This window comes from Sitophilus oryzae, unplaced genomic scaffold, assembly GCF_002938485.1.
Source record: "Sitophilus oryzae breed Bouriz unplaced genomic scaffold, Soryzae_2.0 scaffold_302_pilon_pilon, whole genome shotgun sequence".
In the NCBI taxonomy this organism is placed as follows: domain Eukaryota; kingdom Metazoa; phylum Arthropoda; class Insecta; order Coleoptera; family Curculionidae; genus Sitophilus; species Sitophilus oryzae.
The window spans coordinates 1,279,018-1,303,527 of NW_022146866.1; the positions used below are offsets into that span (position 1 = coordinate 1,279,018).

At 32.6% G+C, this 24,510-nt stretch overlaps 1 protein-coding gene across 1 annotated transcript in view; it reads right to left on the bottom strand.

Annotated features, from left to right (window-relative positions):
* Positions 1-17,244: 17,244 nt before the first annotated feature.
* The window catches only part of LOC115884599, a 94,098-nt gene continuing 86,832 nt past the window's right edge, over positions 17,245-24,510 (bottom strand). Inside the window, exons 9-10 of the mRNA XM_030903228.1 lie at positions 19,803-20,017; positions 17,245-17,778 (exon numbers count right to left, since the gene is read on the bottom strand). Of these exons, the coding sequence (XP_030759088.1) occupies positions 17,580-17,778; positions 19,803-20,017 (414 nt within the window). The 3' untranslated portion in view covers positions 17,245-17,579. The remainder of the gene's footprint in view (positions 17,779-19,802; positions 20,018-24,510) is intronic.

Consider the following 24,510-nt stretch of genomic DNA (forward strand, 5'->3'; position numbering starts at 1 on the left):
TACGAACATTTTTTTTAAATCACTTCCTGATTTCTTTGGCAGTTATTCCTTCAGACGCTGTTTGTTTTATTTTTTTAAACAATTGTAATCGTTTAGGTCAAAGATGCCCTTTTTCGTCGAAATAAAATAACGTACAGAAAAGGTAAATAAAACCCGCGGTTTCATAAAATTTAAACAAGCTATAAAAAATTCGAGACGGCTGGGAAAATAAACAAGTAAGTTTAACATCCCAATCAGTAAAATCGTAAAAGTGCAACTAAAATTCTTAGACCTATATAAATATGTTTGATACCAATTAACTTTTAGTTACGTAATCGAGGGCGCGATTTTTAAATTCATTGTCGCCATCCATGGACATATTCTGCGCCGGGCTGACTAACTGGAATTTAAATTTCCCGCTGGCGATGGTAGCTCTGCTGGAAAAAATGTCAAGTTGCCACATTTATTTATTTATTTCCTGAAATTGTCATTCGTTTTGACATTTTAGTTTTGTATTAAGTTTTTGGCTTAAGTTGTGATATGCACTAATATATAATACCATCATCAAGAGTATAACCACGTACAGCTGTGAAGTGTGGCCAATTAAGGAAACAACAAAACGAATGCTGGAAGCTACAGAAATGGATTTTTGGAGAAGATCAGCAGGCAAATCAAGACTCGAGCGAATAACTAATGAACGCATAAGAGAGATTATGGAAGTTAAACATACAATAGTGGACGAGATAAAGAACAGTCAACTCATATGGTACGGGCATGTCCAAAGAATGACAGAAATAAGAATCCCAAAGCAAATTATAAACAGGAAACCTGCAGGAAGAAGAAAACCGGGTAGACCGAGAAGAAGTTGGCAGGAAGGGATTGACACGTTTATGGAGGAAAGATCTCTCGGAGACGGTGCATGGAGAGACAAGCAGGCATGGAGAGATGCATCGGAAGACGTAAAACGTTTTAAACCGATTAATATATATAGAAATATCACGTAGGCTCTCAACGGTTTGCAATATTCCTAATATGAGGTTGAAACCAATTAATTTTGTATCGAATATACAATATGAACTAGTGTTTAGAAAAAGCTGCATAGATGCATATCACGTTTTAAAATTCACTCCATAATCTATTTTCAAAATACATATGAATAAACATTGCGCTGTGAATACACTTTGAAAAGATGTATCAGAGTTGAAAAAAAATCAACCGTGATCCGTGATAAACCTGTTCATTTTTAAACAAAACATGTGTTTTATATGATACTTTTACACAAGATTTTAACTTCAAAGTCAGAATTATGTTTAAAATTCTGTGTAGCTGCAGTTCTTTGGCAGTTGTAAAATGGAATTAAACCGAGAAAATTCTCGCAATAATCTTTTACAATTTTCAAAGACAGTTATCTCGACAACAATGCCTTGCCGAGTTGGTTTCTGTTTTCGGCAATGTCATTAGTCGCAATTCTTGTTGGTCTGGAGAATTTAAACGTGGACGGATTAGTCTTAGCAACGATGCAAGAACAGATCCACCAAATCACGGCAGTCACCCAGGAAAACATCGATGCTGTACGTAAGCTGATCCCCATAAACTAAGGTTTAAAGCATTGATGATGTAGGTTGTAAAAAAAATTGTCACCCATTATTTATGGGGCCTTTTAGTTTCAATAAACTTTAGTTAATATAACAGGGTGTCCCAGAAATAAGTGCAGATATTTTAAGGGGTGGTAGATCTAGTGAAAAGAAACATATTTTCTCTTTACCATTTTTAAAATAAATTGAAAATAACCGAGTTATTTAACTTTGAAAATTTAAGAAAATAATGGCACCATTTTGAGAACCGCTGGCGATAACCGGCTATTAAGAGTTTTTTTACGAGGTTTTTCAGCTTATTCAACGCCCTGTGTTGCCAGATAGTCAAAAGAAGTAACATGCTATAATTAGTGAAATCTGAAATCCCTGGAATGAGTTGTTTTGTGTCGTTAGTATACGGTTAATTTGTCTGATTTTGTCGATGTTCCGAATAGTGAATTCCGATAAACATGTTGGTATCTTTTATGTGATCTCACTATGAATAATATGGTGAATTATTTCATTAAATTTAGTTCTAAATAAAGTTATTTTGCGGTACAACCATGATTTTCTTAAACCTCATAAGAATAATTTTACCAAGTTTGGTTCTCATTGAAATGGAAAGTACAAGCAAAATATTCAAAAGAATGTTTTTTTTTATTAAAACTATTTCGTAATATGGCAATGTTAAGAGTTATTTTTTAAGTATATCTGTGATAATATGTTAAATATGGATAATTTAGGTGGTGGCAACACTGCAAGCTTTAGATCAACACCGTAGATAAATTTCAGGTGAAGAAACAAGTGGCACTAAAAAGTTTTTTAAAATTTGAGGAAATGTCAAGAAAAATATAGAATTTTCAATATTTTTTTTTCGCAAAAAAACTCATACGCGTGTTTCTGGGGCCTAAATATACTACCAGTTAAAATATCTACACTTATTTCTGGGACACCCTGTATATTGCTGTTAGTTATAGTGCTAGAAACTGAATCACTCTGTATTTAATATTTTGAACACTTTGTAGATTCTACAGTTACAGGAAATAATATGTTAGCACACACACAGACTTTACATAGATTTTTTATGTATTTATAAATAAACTGAACCACCCTGTATGACACTAAAAAAAATATTTACTACTACTTTAGATTTTACAATTAGATAAAATACTTTAACGACTGTAGACACATACTTTAGTGCATTGCTTTTTATGTAATTATAAAGTTATTATAAAATTAGGGTACGGGTAGCAATATTGATGACGAGAATATTTCTGATTTTTTATATTTACTAATTACATAGAGTTTATTTTATTCATTACAGATATTATTACTACTTATTAAATGCAACTTATTAAGCTTATTTCATAATTTTGGTTTTTATTTCAATAATGGTGGAATATTCATGCAGTATTTATTATTTTCAATATTTCTCTTTACTTTTAATTTTTTTGTATTTTTACTTTAGTTATTATAGAATTACGGAATCAGTTAAAAACTTTATTATTTTTATATAAGTTGATCTGTATTTTACCCTATCACCTAACGTATACCTCCATTACTTTAAAAATCATGTTTTAAATTGATTGGGCATATTTAATCCTGAAAAATTTGATGTTCTAGATTATTATTTCTTTTTTTAAATGTAATATTGAGTTATTGAATTAATTTACAATCTTATTATTACAGAATCAGTTGAAACATTGCTTTCAACTTTCAACACACTACCAATAGTCTATCTAATGAGAGAATGTATGACAGTTGTTTGTCATTTTAATTTTTGTCACTTTTGGATGTTGTCTGTCGTAGCCGTCCCTTCTCTGGCCTTTTGCTTGATTCGGCATATAAATTCTTATAAACCGTATTACTATATATACAACGCTTTTAGTTTCGGAGATACAGGTTGTAGAAGTTTCATTTTTATTTCGATTTTTTCCAAATAATTTCTGAAGTAACGTCAATATTCGGATGAAAATTATGAGGTGTATGTATAAAAGTATAGGTTATGGTGTATAGTGTCTGGGAGTTTTTTGACATGAGAAATTTGATTTTGATGTCAATATGACTTCTATTTGCCGGGGGCGCCACCTACATGTGTTTTAGCTGTTTTGAAGAGTAATAACTTTTTGACCTACCTGTATAAGGCTATTGAGTAAAAATATATATTTTCGTCATTTTTTACGTAAAAAATGCCTCTTGGTAAAAATAGCTACTAGCAACTGTTCTCAAGATATTTAGAATGGAAATAGTCAATACATGTCATTATTGACTAAAAATAAACATATTGAGTAGATAGCTATTTAACTGAAATGATAATTTGGGAACTTTTTATTTTTTTAAATTAATCATAAATTTTTCTTCGAAAAACATTTCAAATTTATGATTTCAGTCTAAAGGCGCATTTTCACCGCTCGTGTACTTGTGAAGTACACGAGTCGTGAGAATGCGCCTTAATAACTATTTAGTCAACATGTTTAATTTATGTCAATAATTTCGATTCCAAATATCTAGAGAACCATTACTTGTAGCAATTTTTACCAAAAAACCTTTTTTACGTAAAGAATGTCGTAAATGTATATTTTTTTACTCACTAGTTTACAGGTACGGACGAAAAGTTATTGCTCTTCAAATCAGTAAAAAGTATGTAGGTGGCGCCCTCTATAAGGAGTCATCTTGACATCAAAATCAAATTTCTCATGTCAAAAACCTCCTAGACACCAATTTTCATCCAAATATTGACTTTACTTCAGAAATTATTTGAAAAAAAATCGAAATAAAAATAAAATTTCTACACCCTGTATCTCCAAAACTAAGCATTTTAGGTCATACATTTATACGAACTTTTTTACTTATTTTCATCTGCAGAATATGCTGCCAAAGTTTCCGGAATACAGTTCGGACCACCCTGTATAGAAATGAATAAATGATGTTCTATAATATAACATAGAGGGTGGTCCGAATTGTAATCGAAAAACTTCGGCACCATGTTCAACAGATAAAAATAAGTAAATAAATTCGTATACATTGTTGTCCTAAAGTTTGTCGTTTCGGAGATACAGGGTGTAGAAGTTTCATTTTTATTTCATTTTTTTCTAAATAATTTCTGAACTAATATCTGGATTTGGATGAAAATTTTGGGTGTTATTTGACATTTAATACAATTTGATTTCGATATTAGTATTACTCCTACTTGTTTCCTCCACCTACATAATATTTTACTCCACCTACATATTTTTAACTCTTTCGAAGAGTTATACGTCCGTACAGGTATTATACTACTGACCGAAAAATTATTAATCTGCACCGTTTTTTAGGCAAAAAAGGTATCTAGGTAAAATTCACTACAAGCAACCATACTCAAGATATTTCGAATCGAATTAATGAATACATCATTAAAAAAAATAAACTAGTTAATGTTGACTATATAGCAGACTGAAACAATAAATTTGAAAATGTTTTTGTGCCAAATAATCAATAGTATCTTCTTTATCATACATATTTTTTCTTAAATATCTATGTTGTCAACATATGTTTATTTTTTGTCAATGATGACATGTATGATTATTTCGATTCCAAATATCATGTGAACGGTTGCCCGTAGTGATTTTTACCAAGATACACACTTTTTACATAAAAATAGCGAAAATGTATATTTTTTCTGTCAGTAGTGTAATACAGGCACATGCGAAATGTTATTACTCTTCAAAGCAGCAGAACATTTAGGTGATGCCCCCTACAAGTAAGAGTTACACTGACATCGAAATCGAATTTCTCATGTCAAAATACACCTAGACACCAATCATCCAAATATCTTCTTTAGTTCAGAAATTATTTGGAAAAAATTGAAATAAAAATGAAACTTCTACACTCATAAATTTATACAAACTTTCTTACTTTCTTTATCTGCAGAACGTGGTGCCGAAGTTTCCTGATAACAATTCGGACCATCCTGTATAATATTTTTTTGTATTCACAGTATGATGACCAAGAACCTATATTAAATTGAAAATTCTAATAATACAAAAAAAAATAAATGTAAGTATATTTATTTGAGGTTAGATTAAATGCCATATTATAAGAAAAAGGCATCACAGAAGCTGAACAAATTAGGCAAAGAAAATAAAGTTCTCCTACTCTAGGTGCCCGCTCATCAATGGATAGAAGGCAATGAAAAAGCAGATGATCTAGCTAGAAAAGGAGTGAACACTCCACTAACTGGACCAGAACCGTTCTGTTTTCCAAGTGGAAACCAGCTAAAGGCGGAACTGAGGAACCTGGAAGACTCCATCCGTAACCTGGAATGGGAGTCCTCCAACAGTCTAAGATACTCGAAAAAGTTCCTAAGAACTTACGACCGAGAAAAATCAAAGATTTTCCTTGATTTAAGTAAAAACAATCTTTGGATTATCACGGGGTTTCTAACAGGAGATTGTCTCTTCAACGAACACCTCAGTGGGTTGAAGCTGAGAAACAACGGCGAATGCAGATTCTGTGGGGAAAATAGGGAAACACCAGAACACCTTATCACTGAGTGTGCCGAAACGACGACCGTTCGTGCCATGGACTTTGGTACCGCTGATGTCGAGGATGGAGAGCTGGCCTCTGTGGAGCCGTCTCAGATACGGGCTTTTGTTAAAACCCTGAGACTGTATGATAAGTTATAACTCGTTATAACTCAAGAAAGGGGAACACACAATAGATCTGTAAAGTTGCGGTGATTAACTCCCCTCCTAAACATTCTACATATTTATTTGAGTTTAGATTAAATGCCATATTATATGAAAAAGGCATCACAGTGACTTGTTTTTTTCGATCGTATGGTACGATTTTGCGTGATTTAAACTGTTCAATTGAATTAATTCCATCTCGGAAACATAACGAAAAAAATAAAAATAAAAAGAATCGACTAAATATGTGTCGTCAAATATGATCACCCAAGCGTACAATTTTTCCAGTAAAGTAGTAGATAGTTTTCCTTTCCTTCAATCTTTTTCCCGGTATTACCAACTTTAAAAAAAGAACAGTTGGGTTGGTCTGGTCGTTAGTAAAAGAGCTTATTAAGGAATAGCATTATTTTATTTTATTTGTGTTCGATTAAAATTAGAGAGCTATTTTGCATTTTATTCTTGTTAAACCATTCATAGTCCAAGAAAATAGGCGTTCAAGTTCAAATACGAAGTTGTATTGGTAAAAACTTGAATTTGAAAAATTTGTGACATGGGTATGGAAATGCATAGTTTTAGAGTTATAGGATGTTAAAACTTTTTATAATTAGATTTTTTGTAATTATCTTAAATATCATAATTTTTTTATTTGAAATTACTGTTAGGTTGGACTAATAGTAATAATAACTGATGTATTAGGTAAAATATATAATTTATTAATTTTATTAACTGTGACTAATAAAATTGCGTTTATCTTATCAAGGAGGCCGAATTCGACAAAATATCAAGAGATAACTTTTAATTGGCATTAAACGGCCTACACAAAATATCAAAGGAAAAAGTCAGTAGCGCACATGTTTTTTTTAATATTCTAGTAATAAACCATATGCACGTCCCTGATGAATGTATCGACATTTTTTAGCATTAAAATTTACAGCACTTATAGTAACTTTTACCCTCAAAATTTCGGAACGCTAAAAGTACTTGGAAGACAATTATTGTAATAAAGCGAAAAAATATTAAGATTTTAACACCCTGTAGCTACGAAACAAAGCAGAGTCGGACCTAGGTTGATATGAAAAATAAATCTTATTTTTACATGAGGAGATGGCACATGTTTTTTGAAACACCCTGTTTACATTAATGTATACGAGGTGAATCATATACAATTATGTTATGATAAAAATAATAGTTTTAAAGTAACGCTAGATTATACAGGGTGTCCCAAAAATAAGTGCATATATTTTAACTGGCAGTAGATTTTTTGGCACATGTTTTTTAAAACAGCCTGTGGATTAGATTTTCAGGAAGAAAAAAAAATCAAAAAATACTTTTTTTTTATTTTCAAGGTATAATAAACTCGCCTATTCAAGACTAAACTTATTTGAAAAACATGCGTCAAAGGCAAAATATATATCCTCTATCGAGATCTACCAGCTCTGAAAATATTTGCACTTATTTAAGACTTATTTTGTATATTTAGTGCTCATGTATTTAGTTAAATCTGTGGTTAAATTATATTGAATATATTATTTTTTTATGAAAAGTTCAATTTGGTTGTAACAAATAGGCTTGCGTGGTAAGTGCATTTTGTAAAATATGATATTTTAATAAAATGTAATAATATATTTTAATAAAGTATAAGTTTTATTTATTTTTCAATCTATTTTTAAATAAAATATATTTTAGCCTTTATAATAAATGCTATTTTTAACATTTTAAAAAATAGATAATATTTTTTATTTATTTACAATTATTATACAGGGTGAGTCTTAAGTGCAAATATTTTTAGGGGTAGTATATTTTGTAAAAAAATTGGCGCCGGGAGGTACGTATAGCCGTCCATACTAAAATATGTTAATAAAAAGTTGGTAGGCAGTTCTTTTAGTTTCAAAGTAAAGGAATTTTTCCATTTTTTTATGTCAAAAAATGCGACTTTGACTATTTTTGATGTTATTACAAATTTTGTTGCAAATATTATTCCTAATCTTAAATTGAAAACCGCGTTTCGCTAGCTACTGTAATTTTGGAGTTACGATTTTTTTAAATTTTTAACCCCCTCCCATACCTCCTTACCAAACCCCCACACCCAAAAATTAATGGGCAGATTCTCGGGTGCCACAGTATTTTTGTTACAAATCTGGTTAAAATCGGTTTAGCGGTTTTTGAGTTATCGTGTTACAGACAGAGGGACAGACAGACAGACAGACCCCATGCAAATATTTCGTATTTAGGTCATTTATGACCCAAATAACTCATTTTGAGTGAAAATAAAAAAACTTTTTTTTTGCCGATCTTAATAGCCTACCATACCTATTGGTATTTTTTTCTAGTCCTTAGATACAGTTTCTCCGAAATTTTGTAAAAATAATTTTATTTATTTATTTTACCCCTTCTCGGGGGTAAATTAAAAAAAATCACATATCGTTTTTAGATCTTTCAAAGTAACTTATATCAAAAATTCAAGTTTTTACTAAAGTTTCTTATTTCAAGGCCTATTTTCTTGGACTATTAGAAATTGATTGTGGTTTCAGCACTTCTTTCAAATTAGCTAAAACTTGATGTAAGCATCATGAAAATATATAGAAAAAATCTGTAAATTTTAGCATCACTAAGAAAACGTTTCAAACTGATTCTGTATTATAATAAATCTTCGAATTTTCAACAACCTAAAAAGTTATGAGTATGAATAATAGTTATTTTTTATACAAGACCATAAAATCGTATTTTATTGTCGACCAAAAAGATTAATTCGCAAGCGATGAAATCGCGAGTGAATTAATTTTGGGATTGCAATTTTATCGTCGTGTATAAAACAATATTTTTTTCCATAGCGAGTTACGTTTTAAAAAATATTCAGAAATTATTATTTCAACGAATTTATTACGAGTAGAAAAAATATTGTGCTGGATTGGCTATGTAATTTGACAAATTAATAAAATCTGTCTGTTTAGTTGTCAGTTTTGAGTCAATATTTTTTAATTCTCTTTCGTGTCGATTGCTGATTGAATTGGAGCCAGAAATGGCTCAAAACGAAATAAGTAAATTACCAACAGATATTCATATCCAAACTACTTCCATTTAAATCCCGAATAACTTATGAAAAGGAGTACAAAAATTTTCAAAAATGGAAGCAATTAAAAAACGTGCGGGAAGAAATAAAGTTTTTAACCTATCCTCGCTGTTAAAGTATCATTTAATCTACCCTTGCGGTTAAAGTACTATTTTTGATAGATATAAGGCAATTTTAACAGTTTCTATGGAAAAAAATAATAAATGAAAGATAGACTTCAATAACTGTCTACAATTCATCAAAACTTCATATCAGATTTAAGCATAATAATTAAAACATGATTTTTTGAGCAAATCAAATAAAACCCTTCCTATCGCATTTTTTTGGTTAGATTTTTTGAATATTATAGAAATTAGAGATTTTGCTACGTTGATATTCTACCAAAATTATTTTTATACATCATTAAATAAAATTTTTAAACTGATTCTGTATCTAAATTCTCCGAAATTTTCGACAACATGCAAGACTAACTTCTAGTTCGACTCTGGACTCTTGCTGCGACCTTGAGCCCCTCGGAAATCGATGACCTTCTTCCGCCTTGACCTTGACAGAGCCTGTCGACGAACGGACACTTGTTGAGCGCCAGCCGCTCTTTCGGTCCAGTTGTGGCACGTGCCTGATGGGACACGTGTGCGTGCGACGCGTTGCTGGATCGTTCCAGGATCCGGTTATCCGGTTACGTCACGCCACTCTGACCGTCCTTCGACGACTAAAACAATAATTTAGCGCGTTCGGACGCTGTGACGGATAGACGAGACTTCCGTGCCCTTCCTTGCATAACGCATGTGCAGGCCGGGGTGCAGTTGCAACGGCCGCAATCGCCGCCCCTAGAACGGGGGCGGAGTTTTGGGGCGCTACACCTGCGAACAGTGGCGGTGGCAAGGGAGGATATGGAACTAAAACTAAATTTGGTCATAAATAGTAACTCGCATCTCCATTGGGGGACACTGTCCATATTTATTTCACACCAACAATCGACTGTATTCTTCATCCGGTAAATGATGGAGATAAACAATTGTGATTGATTAAAATTTTATTTTCATTTCTGCTCGTGGAGGTCTCGGGTTCTTGTTCTTCATTTAAAACTTTTTTCCGGAATTTTGCTGCGAGGTGTCCAGTACTGGTACTTGGTTTACCTTCCAGGATTTGACATATTTTTACAAAAATTTACAATTTTTTTATCTTTAGTTAAACGCATCATGTCAAGGTGTTTTTTACCCTAATGTAAAAAATTTACTTTTAATACAGTAGTGTAAAAAATACCGTATGATCGAAAAAAAAGGCGTCCAGTTGGCTGGGAAATGGCGATCGATGACATTTCCCATATAAAGCTATACTAATATATAAAATCCTTAAGTGACTGACATACTCATTAATCACGATCCTGCTCAAACCACTAAACGTAAGAAGCTCAATTTTGGCATACAGGTTGATTCTAGGGTGTAGAGGTTCGATAACAACGGATTTTTCGAAATTCCAGTTCCAAGAGGGTGAAACCTTAGGGTGAAACCACCCCTCAAATATTACAATATTTTTTATTTAAAAAACGGTTAGTCTTTCGGGAAAACGCTTGGACAAGCATAATTTATTTGTTTTTTTTACATATTTGGAATTTTTTTAAAAAATCATACAGGATGTTCCAAAAAGTTGGGTAATTTCTTAACCACGATTCTGCTTAAACTGCTTGACGTAAAAAGCTTATTTTTGGCAAACGGATTTTTCGAAAGCCAAATAACGAGATGAAACTACCCCTCAAATATTACTAAATTTAGTCATAAATAGTAGTTCGCATCTTCATTGGGGGACACTGTCCATATTTTTTTCACACCAACAATCGACGAGAATATTAATAAAATTACTGTAAATCACTATAAATAATTAATTGTTTGTAATTGAACTGTATTCTTCATCCTTCATATAAATTTAGATATAAAATGACAGCGACCTTCATTTCATAACCATCGCTGACGCCTTTTTTTCGATCATACGGTAGCTACTTTTTGTACGATTGTAGAAAATAGTATATTATTTTATTAGGAGTAAAAATGACACTTTTTGTGGCGAAGTTTGACATATAGCCGAGGCACAAAAAATTATTTTTATTCCGAATAGAACATGTTATTTTTTTTTCAAACGCTACAAATAATACTTTAAACAATTTCAAACATTCCAAATACATAATATAAAAAGATTTAAAAGTCATACCTTGTATGTAATTATATATCGAGAAACTATGGTTACGTGCGTTGAATTTGACACTTTATGTCAGTTTAATAATAAATATTTTCATGATATTTTCATACTTTTATCACAGTTTAAAGAATATGGGGAAATTAAAATAACTTTGGTTGCACATCATAATACGACCAAACCAAACCAGCAAACTCCATAAGACGACGCATGGTGTCATTGATGACGTGCAACCAAAGTTGTTTTAATTTCCCTATATACCGACCTGGTCATTTGATTACTGTGTATAGGATTTTAACGTGTAAGACAGAGAATAATATAAATGACCGGTTGACAGACAGAGAGACAGCATCAAAAGGGGCCGGCGAGAAGCCGGTGCGACCGATACAGTGTTGCCGGTTTTTACGGGTGTGGGCAAGGTAAAGTATAAGCATGGTAGCACTTCCGGAAATACCGGAAGTTGACAGCAACTTTCTTATTGTAAATGGGTGTCCCCATTTTTTATTACATACTTAAATTCTCTGTAAAATTCTATGAATTTGGTGTTAAACACTCTATGCCTAACAATAACCGTTTTTGAGAAAAAAAAATATTTAAAATTTTTGGACGAAAAAAACTGCCTGTCAAAAAAAATTGTATAGTCTAAAAGTCAGATTTAGTGATTACCACAGTTACTGTGACATAAAGTGAAGTCATGTGGCTATCTATTTCAAACATTTAATTTTTCAAATGTCATATAATAATGGCGGTAGTTGTCATGGATTGAGAAAAATTATCATAAATCATTTTTTTCAAATGGAAACCCACTTTTTTATTTCACTAGTGAAAAGGTTTTCCAATACGTTACTTTTTGAGTATACATGATCCTATACCTAAAATAAAACGTTATAAGTTATTTAAGATTTAGTTTATTTTTCTTGATTTTATCTAGCTTCCTTTGACATTAAGTCTCAGACAATTTATTTCCATCTGTCAGAACGAATTATTTGAATTCTATATTATAAATAATGCCTAAGAGTTTAAAGTGTATTTATAAAAATACTTATATTTTTGTTTTTAGTGATATCTAATATTTGATATTAATAATATTAGAATTTTAGAATTTAGAATGAGTGGGAGGGGTTAATCACTGACCTTGCCAGATCCATTGTGTCCCCTTTCTTGAATCATAATCATCATATGTCCCAGGGCTTGACAAAAGCCAGTATCTGGGACGGTTTACAGAGGGTAGTTCTCCATCTCCAATATCAGTCGTATCAAAGTTCATGGCACGAATGGTTGTCGTCTCGGCGCCTTCAGTGATAAGGTGTTCTGGTGTTTCCCCATCTTCCCCACAGAATCTGCATTCGCCGTTTCTTCTTAGTTTCAATCTACGGAGGTGTTCATTGAGGAGACTGTTAAAAACCCCGTGACAATCAAAGATTGTTCTGATTTAACTCCAGGAAGATCTTTGATTTTTCTTGGTCGTATAAGTCCTCAGAAACTTCTTCGAGTGTCTTAGACCGTTGCAAGATTCCCATTCCAGGTTGCCGATGGAGTCTTCCAAGTTCTTGAGTTCCGCCTTTAGTTGGTTACCACCTGGGAAGCAGAACGGTTCTGGTCCAGTTAGCGGAGTGTTCTTTGCTTTTCAAGCTATTTCATTTGCTTTTTCGTTGCCTTCTAGCCCTTGGTGAGCAGGCATCCAGAGTAGGAGGACTTTGTTTTCTTTGCCTAATTTATTCAGCTTCTCTATGCATTCCTTGACCAATTTCGAATTGATTGATACTGAGTTGATCGCTTTTAACGCTGCTTGACTATCAGATAAGATGGCTATTTCTTTGTTTCCGATAGTTCCCTATCTAAGATAAGTTGTAATGCATCTCTCGATAGCGTAGATTTCGCCTGTAGGATACTAGGTAAGTGCCCATTGGTTCGGAGTAATTAGCTCTCGGCCCAAACACTCCGATCCCTGTTCCTGTATTGGTTTTGGAAGCATCAGTATACCAAGTTATGATATGGTCTTTAACTGCTGGGCAAGCGTTTCGCTCTTCCAATCCTTCTTATTGCTCAATACTACATTGACATGTTTGTCAAAGTTGTAATGTTCTGGCATATCGTCCACTGGGAGTTGCAGAAGTGGTATTTCCTTTTGAGGGTGTTCCAAGCCCCTGATCTGACAATTCTCCCCAGTACTAATTCCGTTAGTGACCATTCTAACACAGGTCGCATTGGCATATCTACCAATGACAATGTGCAGTGGTGTTAAATTCAGAATGACCTCCATTGCTGCTGTTGGACAGGTTCATGACTCCTGTAGATGCAAACACATGCTAGTCTCTGACTTTGCATAGTTGCCTTGCCGTCCGTTGCTCAGTTTTGACCAGGCAACTGCTCCATAAGTAATCATGGGTCTTACTATCATGGTATACATCCAGCGCAAAATGTTAGGGGAGCAGCCCCATCTATTTCCGGCCAGTCTTCTGCATATCATGAGAGCCTTTATGGCTTTGCTGGTAGTGTTCTTAATATGCCTGTTCCACAGGAGTTTACTGTCCAGGGTTATTCCCAGGTATTTAACTTCCTGTGTTGGCAGTATTTCCTTTCCATCTAGTTGGATTCTTTTCAAGTTTTTCAGACTTCGCCTTCTGGTGAATGGCACTATCGCGGTTTTGTCTGAGTTGATACTCAGCCCGACAGTCCTACACCATCTCTCAGTGATACGGAGTCCTCTTTGGATAATATCACACAAGGTGCCTTCATGTTTCCCCCGAGCGATCATGACTATGTCATCTGCATACCCAATGCAGTGTATTCCCGCTAGAGTTAATTCATCTAGTAGTTCATCCACCACCAAGCTCCACAGCAAAGGGGAGGTTACTCCACCTTGTGGAGTTCCTTGCGTTGTTTTAACAGCTACAGTTTTGGTGCCCATCTGAGCCTCTGCTGTTCGTGTTGACAGCATTTCCCAAAACCAGCGAATAATAGTTCTGTTCACCCCTCTTGTTTCTAGAGATCGCCTGACCACCTTATGTGGTATATTGTCAAACGCCCCCGCAATATCCAAGAAGGCACAAATTGCTGTTTCTTTGCTATCCAGACTTGTCTGTATTAGCTCCGTTAATTGGTACAGAGCAGTTTCTGTGGATCTGCCTGTTCTATATGCATGCTGACTATCATGCAGTGGTTTAACCTTTAGATGATTTTCTCCAATATGGTTGTCAACTACTTTCTCCAGCGTTTTTAGTATGAACGATGTGAGACTAATAGGCCTAAATGACTTGGGATTTGTCCAGTCAGTTTTGCCTATTTTGGGTATGAAGATTACTTTTGCTCTTCTCCATGTGGTTGGTATTATCATAAATCATTTTTTTCAAATGGAAACCCACTTTTTTATTTCACTAGTGAAAAGGTTTTCCAATACGTTACTTTTTGAGTATACATGATCCTATACCTAAAATAAATCGTTATAAGTTATTTAAGATTTAGTTTATTTTTCTTGATTTTATCTAGCTTCCTTTGACATTAAGTCTCAGACAATTTATTTCCATCTGTCAGAGAACGAATTATTTGAATTTTCTATATTATAAATACTGCCTGCCTAAGAGTTTAAAAAGTGTATTTATAAAAATATATTTCATATTTTTGCTCTTTAGTGATATCTAATATTTGATATTAATAATATACCGTATGATCGAAAAAAAAAACAGCGCAAAGTTGGCTTGGAAATGATGATCGATAACATACTGCTTCTTGAACAAAGTGTCACAATATGACATGGCCAGATATATTGTTTTAGATCACTTGACGTTTAAAGTCATAGGTTACTGGTAAAAATCAAGAAAAATATACGCTTTAAAACTAAATCTCAAATAACTTAAAAACAATTTATTTTAGGTATAGGAACATGTATAGTCAAAAAGTAATGAATTGAAAAGTATTTTCACTAGTGAAATAAAAATAGTGGGTTTCCATTTGAAAACATTATTTACGATAATTTTTTAATAGCTCAATTCCATGACAGCTGCGGTCATTATTATTATGACATTCGAACAATTTAATTTTTGAAATAGATAGCCACATGTCTTCTCTTTATGGCACAGTGGCTGTGGTAATCACTAAATTTGACGTTTAGGCTATACACTGTGTATATAAAGCTGTGTATATAAAGTAAAATTTAAATCTGATTATTTTTCTTTATATCAGAAGCACGTTCTTACGGTTACAAAGAATAATTATAAAAATAAAGAATATTAATGTAAAAACGAAATATGAAATAAAATCTCGACGAGCCGCTACTGTATTTTTATCCACCCCGACGCACTCGAGTCGAGTTGCATTTTCGGTTGCAACTCGGCGGCCGAATTTACCGACACCCGTTCTTCCCGAAGGGTAGTAGGGGGCTATAGTTTTCGAGCGGGCCTTGTAAAAACGAATTACGTCATTCGGGGGGATACACGTGTCGCTCGGATTGGGCCAATGGGGGCTGCATAATCAGGGGGGGACGCGTCGGCCGATCTCGCCGCTCTTATGAATGATGAGCAGCGAATATGAATAATTTGCAACGGCGGCAGGGCCGGAATTATGTTATTTTCGTCTTTTTTTTATAAAAAATCAGTGTATGTAATTGCTTTTCAGCTGTATAAAGGGAGAGATTAATGAATGTGTGTATTTTATAGAAGAGTGTCCTTGAATTTATTTTATATTTTTCCGGGTTGTATATTAAAATGTTTTGTAACAGGCAACTTTACTTTTATTTATAAAAAGTTTATTCAAAGGGTTCTTTTTGATGTTGGTGTGATTGTATTAAAAAATGTACAGGATGATTTAGTTTTTTTATAGGATTAATTTGAGTAGTAAATTCGCTTCATATTAAAAATTCCATTGTAAACAAAAACGAATAATACCGGGTGCGTCTCAAAAGTGGCTCACCCCTGGCACCCCTGGCGCAAAAGTGGCTGTATTAAAAACACTAATTTTTAATAAAGGAGCCTTGGAAAAATAGTTTTGATCGTTTAATGTTTTTAGTGTCTTGTTCTGGCCAGTTAAAAAATGCCCAAATCGTATTTTTAGACATATCTCAATTTTTTCAAAATGGAACAAGGGTGTGGCTCATTAGGATATTTAGAAGAAGCATTTTTTTACGAATAATTTGGTACCACACACTTGGTATTTCGAGTCAAATTGTCGTTATGAACTGCATGTTACAATTTCAAATAAACCATAAGCGAAAATGTCAAAAGTTTACATATAATGTGTCATTCTATTCAGAGTGTCATTTTCTATCGAGTATAGCAAAAATATACCGACGCGACGGTGCCATTTAAAAATCAAAAGTTGTAGTCATTTCCGGTGAAACAGGAAGTGACCAAAAACAATAATTGAATACGTCAATCAATCCTAATTTATGTCATATACTAACATACCAAATCTCGTTTTTAATCTAAAAAAAAATAAAAAAGTTTAGGGGTGAGCCACTTTTGAGATGCACCCGGTATATAGTTATTACATATCCTATATGTAATAACTTTTTATTACATGGGACTCATAAAAGCACAATTAGTCAACAACTTCCTCCAACAAAATATCAAGAGTAGGAATAGTTCATTGAAGCTGCGAAAGTCGTCGAACAAAATTATAGAACAGTAAATTAGAATTGGTATTCAAGTCTCTAGATTACCAGGTTTCAGTTAAAAGTAGGATTGAAACTGTGTAAATAATAAAACAAAATCATTTAAGATTTTTTTATTTCTAAAATAAATAAATACTAGAAATATAAATACAGCTTAGCTAACTACCATTATATGTAATCAAAAATATTGTCTATTTCTCTTTTAAAAATACAAGGAGTAGAAATAGTAATTTAAAATGAACGTCCTGTATACAAACATTATTATTTGCTTCTAGTTTCGAAATATACCAGTTCTTACATGTTTAAAAATGCATGACAGTGAAGATGACTAGAACAAAACAAAATTAATTATAAAGCTTCTCATTAACTGTTTTCTGAAAGCTACTTTACTAAAATATGGCGTTTGGTGTGGTATAATAATATTAATAATAAAAACAGTCAACAATAATATTTACAAACAATAACGATCTCACAAATATTTTATTATCTACTTATTTCGTGGCATTATCTAACGTAGTCTCTTCTTCTGTCGATTCAGTGCTAGTGTTTTCTTCAACTGTTTTGCTAGTGTCTTCTTCGCTGGATTCCGACGTTTCTGTGCTATCTTCATCAGATTTATCGCTGTTTCCTTTACCCTTCTTCTGTTTTCTCAACTTCTCTTCCATTTCTTGGAATTTCATCGCCAGATATCTAAAATTAATTACATAATTATTGATTTATTATTTAATAAGATTTAAGTATCTTTATCGTTCTCAGTTATCTCTTCGGAAAAATATCATGTAAATTGTAAATACTAATTTCATAGTAAATGAAATAAAAAAGTGTTAGTCTCGCCTCGGTTGATTATACGAAAACGGAAAAATGTAGAAACAAAATATTTGTGGGGAAATATTAAATGGGTGTATGTGGGAAGGCAATATGTACACAATTTAAAATTATTTTGAAATATACAGGGTGTTTCAGAACTAAGATCCATACCAAAGTTATATTTTTTCTTATGGAAGTATTTTATTTCATTTTTGGATCCCTGAGCCTAAAAAAAGGCATTTATTATAAGGGTTAAATAAAATCTTTGGTTTTTGAGATATTTAAAGAGATTTAAATATTCATGCTACAATAGAATATATTATTAACACTCTGTACATTACTTTTCTCAGAATTAATAATAATTTCTCTTGTGCTGAGTTGGAAGGTAGAGAAATAAACTTTACTGAAAAATGTTATTGCTTCCTTAAATTTATACAGGAGTAAAAAAAATGCTTATCTATCTTAAGGATTTATTTTATATAAAAACTTCGTTATTTCAAATGCAACACCCTGTATTTTTTTAAATAAATCGAGACAGATTCAAATGCTCTTTCAAACTATACTGGATTTCATATACCTATCTAGCTCAGATTGAGAATAAAAAGCGATTTTTAATAAAGTGCCAATCAAGATGGCTGGGGTCGCCATGGCATTTTTCTAGCGACAATTTTGGTAACTATTTTCAAAATCGACCTTAGTTTATGGACATTATTATTTAAATTTATAACAGTTTACTTAAATTTACCTACAATAGTTTAATAAGTAAGTATTCAGTATTTTATCAAAAAAAATAAAGCATCTGCTGGCGGAACGAATGGATATGTTACTAGTGATTTTATTTTGTGAGAAAAATTGTATCTTGGCCTCAAAGGCTTATGCTCAAAGATATCCAAATAGGAATCTTCCGGATAAGCGTTCCTTTGAAAAACTACTTGTCCTATTTACAAGAGCTGGTAGTGTGGTTTATAAAAAACCTATTAGGCAGAAACCTGTCTACAAGTCATCGTAAAATAAATCAAAGAACTACTTCTTTGTTTTTCTTGTTAGAATGGAAATACATATTTAATAAATATATTATTTATTAAACTATTGTAAATAAATTAAATAAAAGTAAACTGGTATAAATTTAAATAAAGTCCATAAACTAATTTCGAATTTGTAAACTGTCACTAGAAAATTGCCATGACGACACTAGCCCTCTTGGGGGCCATTTTATTGAAAATTTGCTCTTTATTCAAAATCTTAGCTAGATAGATATAAGAAACCCTAATATAGTTTGAAAGAGCATTTGAATCTGCTTCGATTTCTTTTTAAAAATACAGGGTGTTGTATTTGAAATAACGAAGTTTTTATGTAAAATAAATATTTAAAATAGACCAGCAATTTTTGATACCCATGTATGCATTAAACGAAGCAATCAAATTTTTCAGTAAAGCTTCTTTCTTTGACTAAAAGTCAGGACAAAGATTAAATCTGAAAAGCAATATTGACAATCTGTATTATAGCATGAAATATCTCAAAAACCAAAGCTTGTAGACATATTTAACCCCTTTAAAAAATGCCTTATTTTGTGTCCAAGAATCCAAATATGAAAAAAATACCGGGTGTTCCATAAGAAAAAATATAACTTAGTTCTGACATACCCTGTGCATTTCAAAATAATATTAAATTATGCACATTGCCTTCCCACATATACCCATAAAATATTTTGTTTCTACATCTTTCCGTTTTTGTATAATCAACCAAGGCGAATGAGGTGCGCCACATCTAATAGTAGAAGTTTCTCCTTTTTATATGGATCAAGATTAATGGTTAGAGATGTTGGTTACAGAATATAAGCTGAAAATCACATCTACATGGATTATGGTCTAGTTTTAAAATAATTTTAGTGAAAATAATGTAATTACTTGTCCACAAGAGGTCCAGTGTAGTCTTCTGGGAATTTGGGTGACAAAGGTATGATGTATTTGTAGAGTCTTTCGTTTAAAACGTACAGCTGTGTGGTTGAGGAGCATTTTACGTTGTACCACCAATCACAAGTGAGTGCCACTTGACTGAAGATAGTACCGTTGGGACACAGGAACGAAGCTTGCCCACCATTGAGATCACAATAATGCCATACCTAGAATAATAAAGATGTGCATTGGTAATTTGATTTTTATTGAAAATATATGTTGCCTTTTTTAAATTGGCATTATAAATTTTCAATTGTTGTAAGGGTTGTTGTAAAGGGTTTATTATTTTTATGCTATGTATGTTACTTCATGTATGTGGATCTATATATGCATGATATATATCATAAATATATAATAGCTATATATTATTACCATGCACTAATGCATGATATATCTAGCGCCTAATGCTCAAATTCCCTGTGGTTAAAATTTTGTCGTAAATTAATATTTTATAATATTGTTGACTGAAGAAATTAGAATATGCGCAATCTTATGGGAGATTTCGTGGCACAAAATATGTGCGAGATGTAGGTGGCGTTACCGTCACCGGCTGTCCGAGATTTAGTTTACTTCTGCGCCCGGCGCTGATGATTGTTTACAGCGCAGCGGATGAAGAATACTGTACCGTAGTTCTGCTTTCAGTCGACAGAGTGGGTGGTTGCCGGAGACAGTGTTGCCAGAACTACGGATTAATCCGTAGATTTACGGATTTTGGGTACAGTACGCTAATAATACTGTTTTTCTAGCATTAAACAATTTACTACGCTTATAATATTATATGATTAAACAAGGAACGGCGTTAGGGATGGCTTTGAAATGAAGATCGCTGTTATTTCATATGTAAAATATTATAGTAAATGTCAATAGTTTGCCATTTCCAAGCCAACTAAACAACTTTTTTCGATCATACGAAATATTCAGTAACTATAAAAAATATATTTTTGTTGTTTATTTAATGTTTAACACGAATAAATCGTCCCATTGCTGCCAAAAGTCACTAACTTACTTTTTATTACTTCCGAGAAAAATGCGTCTAAAGATGAATTGCGTTGCATAAAGATGTTATAGTTAGTAACTATTCGGTATTAAAATAAAACATAAATAGCCAGAAATCGTAGTTAATGACTTTTGCAATCGATTCTCCGCTTCAAAACATAGTTAGTGATTGAATATGGTTGTTCGGAAAAATGTTAGTTAGTGACTTTTGGCAGCAATAGGACGAAATGTTCAATTCAAAAATGCGGTTTTTTCACCCAAAGATATTTTAGTCAAACGTATTACAGATATTATACATTTTAATACGGCAACACTGTCGCTTTCAGTGTTCCACACCGTCTTGAATATTCCTTCGCTGGCCGAATTAGAGCAAATGAGTGTTTTATGCGTTGGCCGCAGAACGAGTAGAGGCTCCACCGTACAGCACTTGAGACATAAGGGGAAATCAAATCCGCCTTGTCACGAATTTGCCCATCAGGTTGCGTATCTTCCCAATTCTTTCAATCAACAATAATTTCATGTTTCTAGACTCAGATCTTAGAGAAATATTGTGCTAAATTTTAATTTTTCTGTTGCCAGCTATCGGTTAATTAATATATCAGCCTATTTTGTGATTTTCTAAAAAGGCTTACAAACATGAACGCGAATATAGTGGTATAGTATCAACGTAATTCATAAATTAGTTAGAGAATCAAGTTTGCAGAAGTAAAATACTAAAATTTATTACAGAATAAATAATATTAATAAGATTTTTAAGAATGCGAGCGTATAGCAAACATTTCCGGTACAGTTATAATTTGATTTCCTTTAAAACGTTTCCCAACTCAATTGACGCAAGTTTACTAATGAAAATGTTAACCCACTCTGACAGGGCACGACACGTCGCACCAAAAATTCGATTTAATTTCGATTTTGACCTCTTCTCTACTCAAAACCGTTAAAATTGATGTAGAATTGCGGTTTCGATAGTTGTCAGTGTTAATTTCTCTATTCTATTTACTGCAAAGTGTGTCTGTGTAGATATATAGCGTTGCGTAGCTAAAAGGAAAGAAATTCATATCCGTTTGCATTGAATAGGACTAAGAAGGACTATATTAATATGGTTTCCACACAAGTTTTTGTAAGTTCAGGACAAGTGAGATTTGAACTCCGGACAAAATTCGGATTATGAATTTATTTATGTAAATTTGTCTGAGAATAAGCTATTGAGACGAATCAAAAAACAAATTGTTGTGCCTTCGCCGGGAATCATCCTGTATAGAGCAATAAAACTATAAAGATAACAAGCCATTTATAACTCCCCATTTGTTAAAGCTAAAATATATGGTCGATAGATGGTGACTTGATGTCTAATAGTATGGGTAGCAGGACAAGAGACGACGATAGTGGGAGTGGAAGCCCGCTATGAAACTTGCTGCAACAGAAACCCTCATCCTCGTCCAGTATTGAACGATACTAAAATTGCATACATACGTAAACAAAGTCCAAAACACTCTTGGGTTTCATCAGCAATTTTTGACAATGTTGTCATATTTTCTAATATCGTTTCAAAGTAAATATTTTTTAAAAATTGTTGCATAGACCAATTTCATTGGAAAAATCCAGTCTGTGTGGTGTTATAGTATAGTAGACTTTCTCCAGGTCGATGAAAGGCTATCGGGTGCAGTTATTATTTTATATATTTTTTAGATTATGTTTAACCAAAGAATATGTATGTCTACAGTTCATACCAAATAAACTTTTAGTCACGTGATTAAGCTTGACCGGCACAGTGTTGCCCACTTTTATATATTTTCTTTTAATCAAAATATTTTATTAAACAAAAATATATTAATTATAGATATACAGTGTGGCGCCCCACATTCGCCTCAGTTGACTATACGAAAACGGAGAGATGTAGAAACAAACTTTTTTATGGGTATATGTAGGGAGGTAATGTGCATAATTTAAAATTATATTCAAATGTACAGGGCGTGTTAGAACTAAGATCCATAAAAAAGTTATATTTTTTCTTATGGAACACCCCGTATTTTATTTTATTTTTGGATTCTTGGACATACATAAGGCATTTATAATAAGGGTTTAATATGTTTAAATGCTTTGGTTTTTGAGACATTTAAAGATATTTAAATATGCATGCTATAATAAAAAATATTGTTACCACCCTGTACATTACTTTCCAGAGTTAATTGTTGTACTGACCTTGAAGCCAGGGAAATGAACTTTACTAAAAAATGTATTGCTTCCTTAAATGTATACAGGGGTATCAAAAATTGCTGGTCTATTTTAAATATTTATTTTATACAAAAACTTCGTTATTTCAAATACAACACTATGTATTTTTTTAAATAAGTCGAAGCAGATTTAAATGCTCTTTCGAACTATATTAGGGTTTCCTATACCTATCTGGCTCAGATTTTGAATAAAAAGCAATTTTTCAATAAAATTGTAATCAAGATGGCTGGTGACGCCATGGCAATTTTCTAGTGTCATTTAATTGCTATTTTCAAAATCGACATTAGTTTAAGGATTTTATTTAAATTTATAACAGGTTATTTTTATTTAATTTACCTACAATAAGATTAATAAGTATTTATTAATTTTTCAAGAGAAATGAAGCAGTATCTGCTGACGGAAGGAATGGATATGTTACTAGTGATTTTATTTTGTATTATTTGTTATGCTCAAAGATATCCAAATAGGATTTTTTTTCTGATTTCCTTTGAAAAACTAATTTTTCTGTTTCACAGGATAGGGTGGGTAAATGAAAAACCTATTAGGCAAAACGTCGTTGGAAGTGAAGAAAATGAATTTGTCTTAATTGGTTCTTTTATAGAGAAAATCCAGTATATCTACAAGTCATCGTAATATAAATAAAAAACTACTACTTTATTTTTCTTGATAAAATAATAATAATTTTTCTTGATGTTAATTTTTCTTGATAAAATAATAAATACTGACTTATTAAACTATTGTAGGTAAATTAATTAAAAATAAACTGTTATAATTTTAAATAAAGTCCATTTACTAATGTGGATTTTGAAAATAGCCACTAACTGTCACTAACAAATTGCCATGGCGACACCAGCCATCTAGATTGCCATTTTATTGAACAATCGTTTTTTATTCAAAATCTGAGCCAGATAGGTATAGAAAACCCTAATATAGTTCGAAAGAGCAGAACTAAACCCTGAGTATATACTCTCTGTATACAATCAAATGACTTGTGAATTCAAGTTCCCTATTGATTGGAAGAAAGCTAAACTTATTTTATTACCTAAAATAAACAAAGAAATTCATGATCCAACAGCATACAGACCCATTAGCTTACTGGACGTAGAGGGAAAGCTCTACGAACATCTGATATTGGGAAAGCTAAAAAAAGAACTCTCGCAGCCCGATAAAAGTCTCTCCGAAAAACAGTACGGCTTTAGACAGGGTCGACAAACTGTTGATGCCATACGTGAAGTACTCAAAATTGCGGATGATGCTGCAAACTTTGCTCCTCAGAACAGAAGAATCTGTGCAGTTATCACCCTTGATGTGCAAAATGCATTTTCAATAGCGCCTCATGGCAACAAATCCTAGAGGCACTAGATAGAAGAGGCATCGAGAAGAACTTGATTTAGATCATATCATCATATCTTTCAGATCGGTCAATACA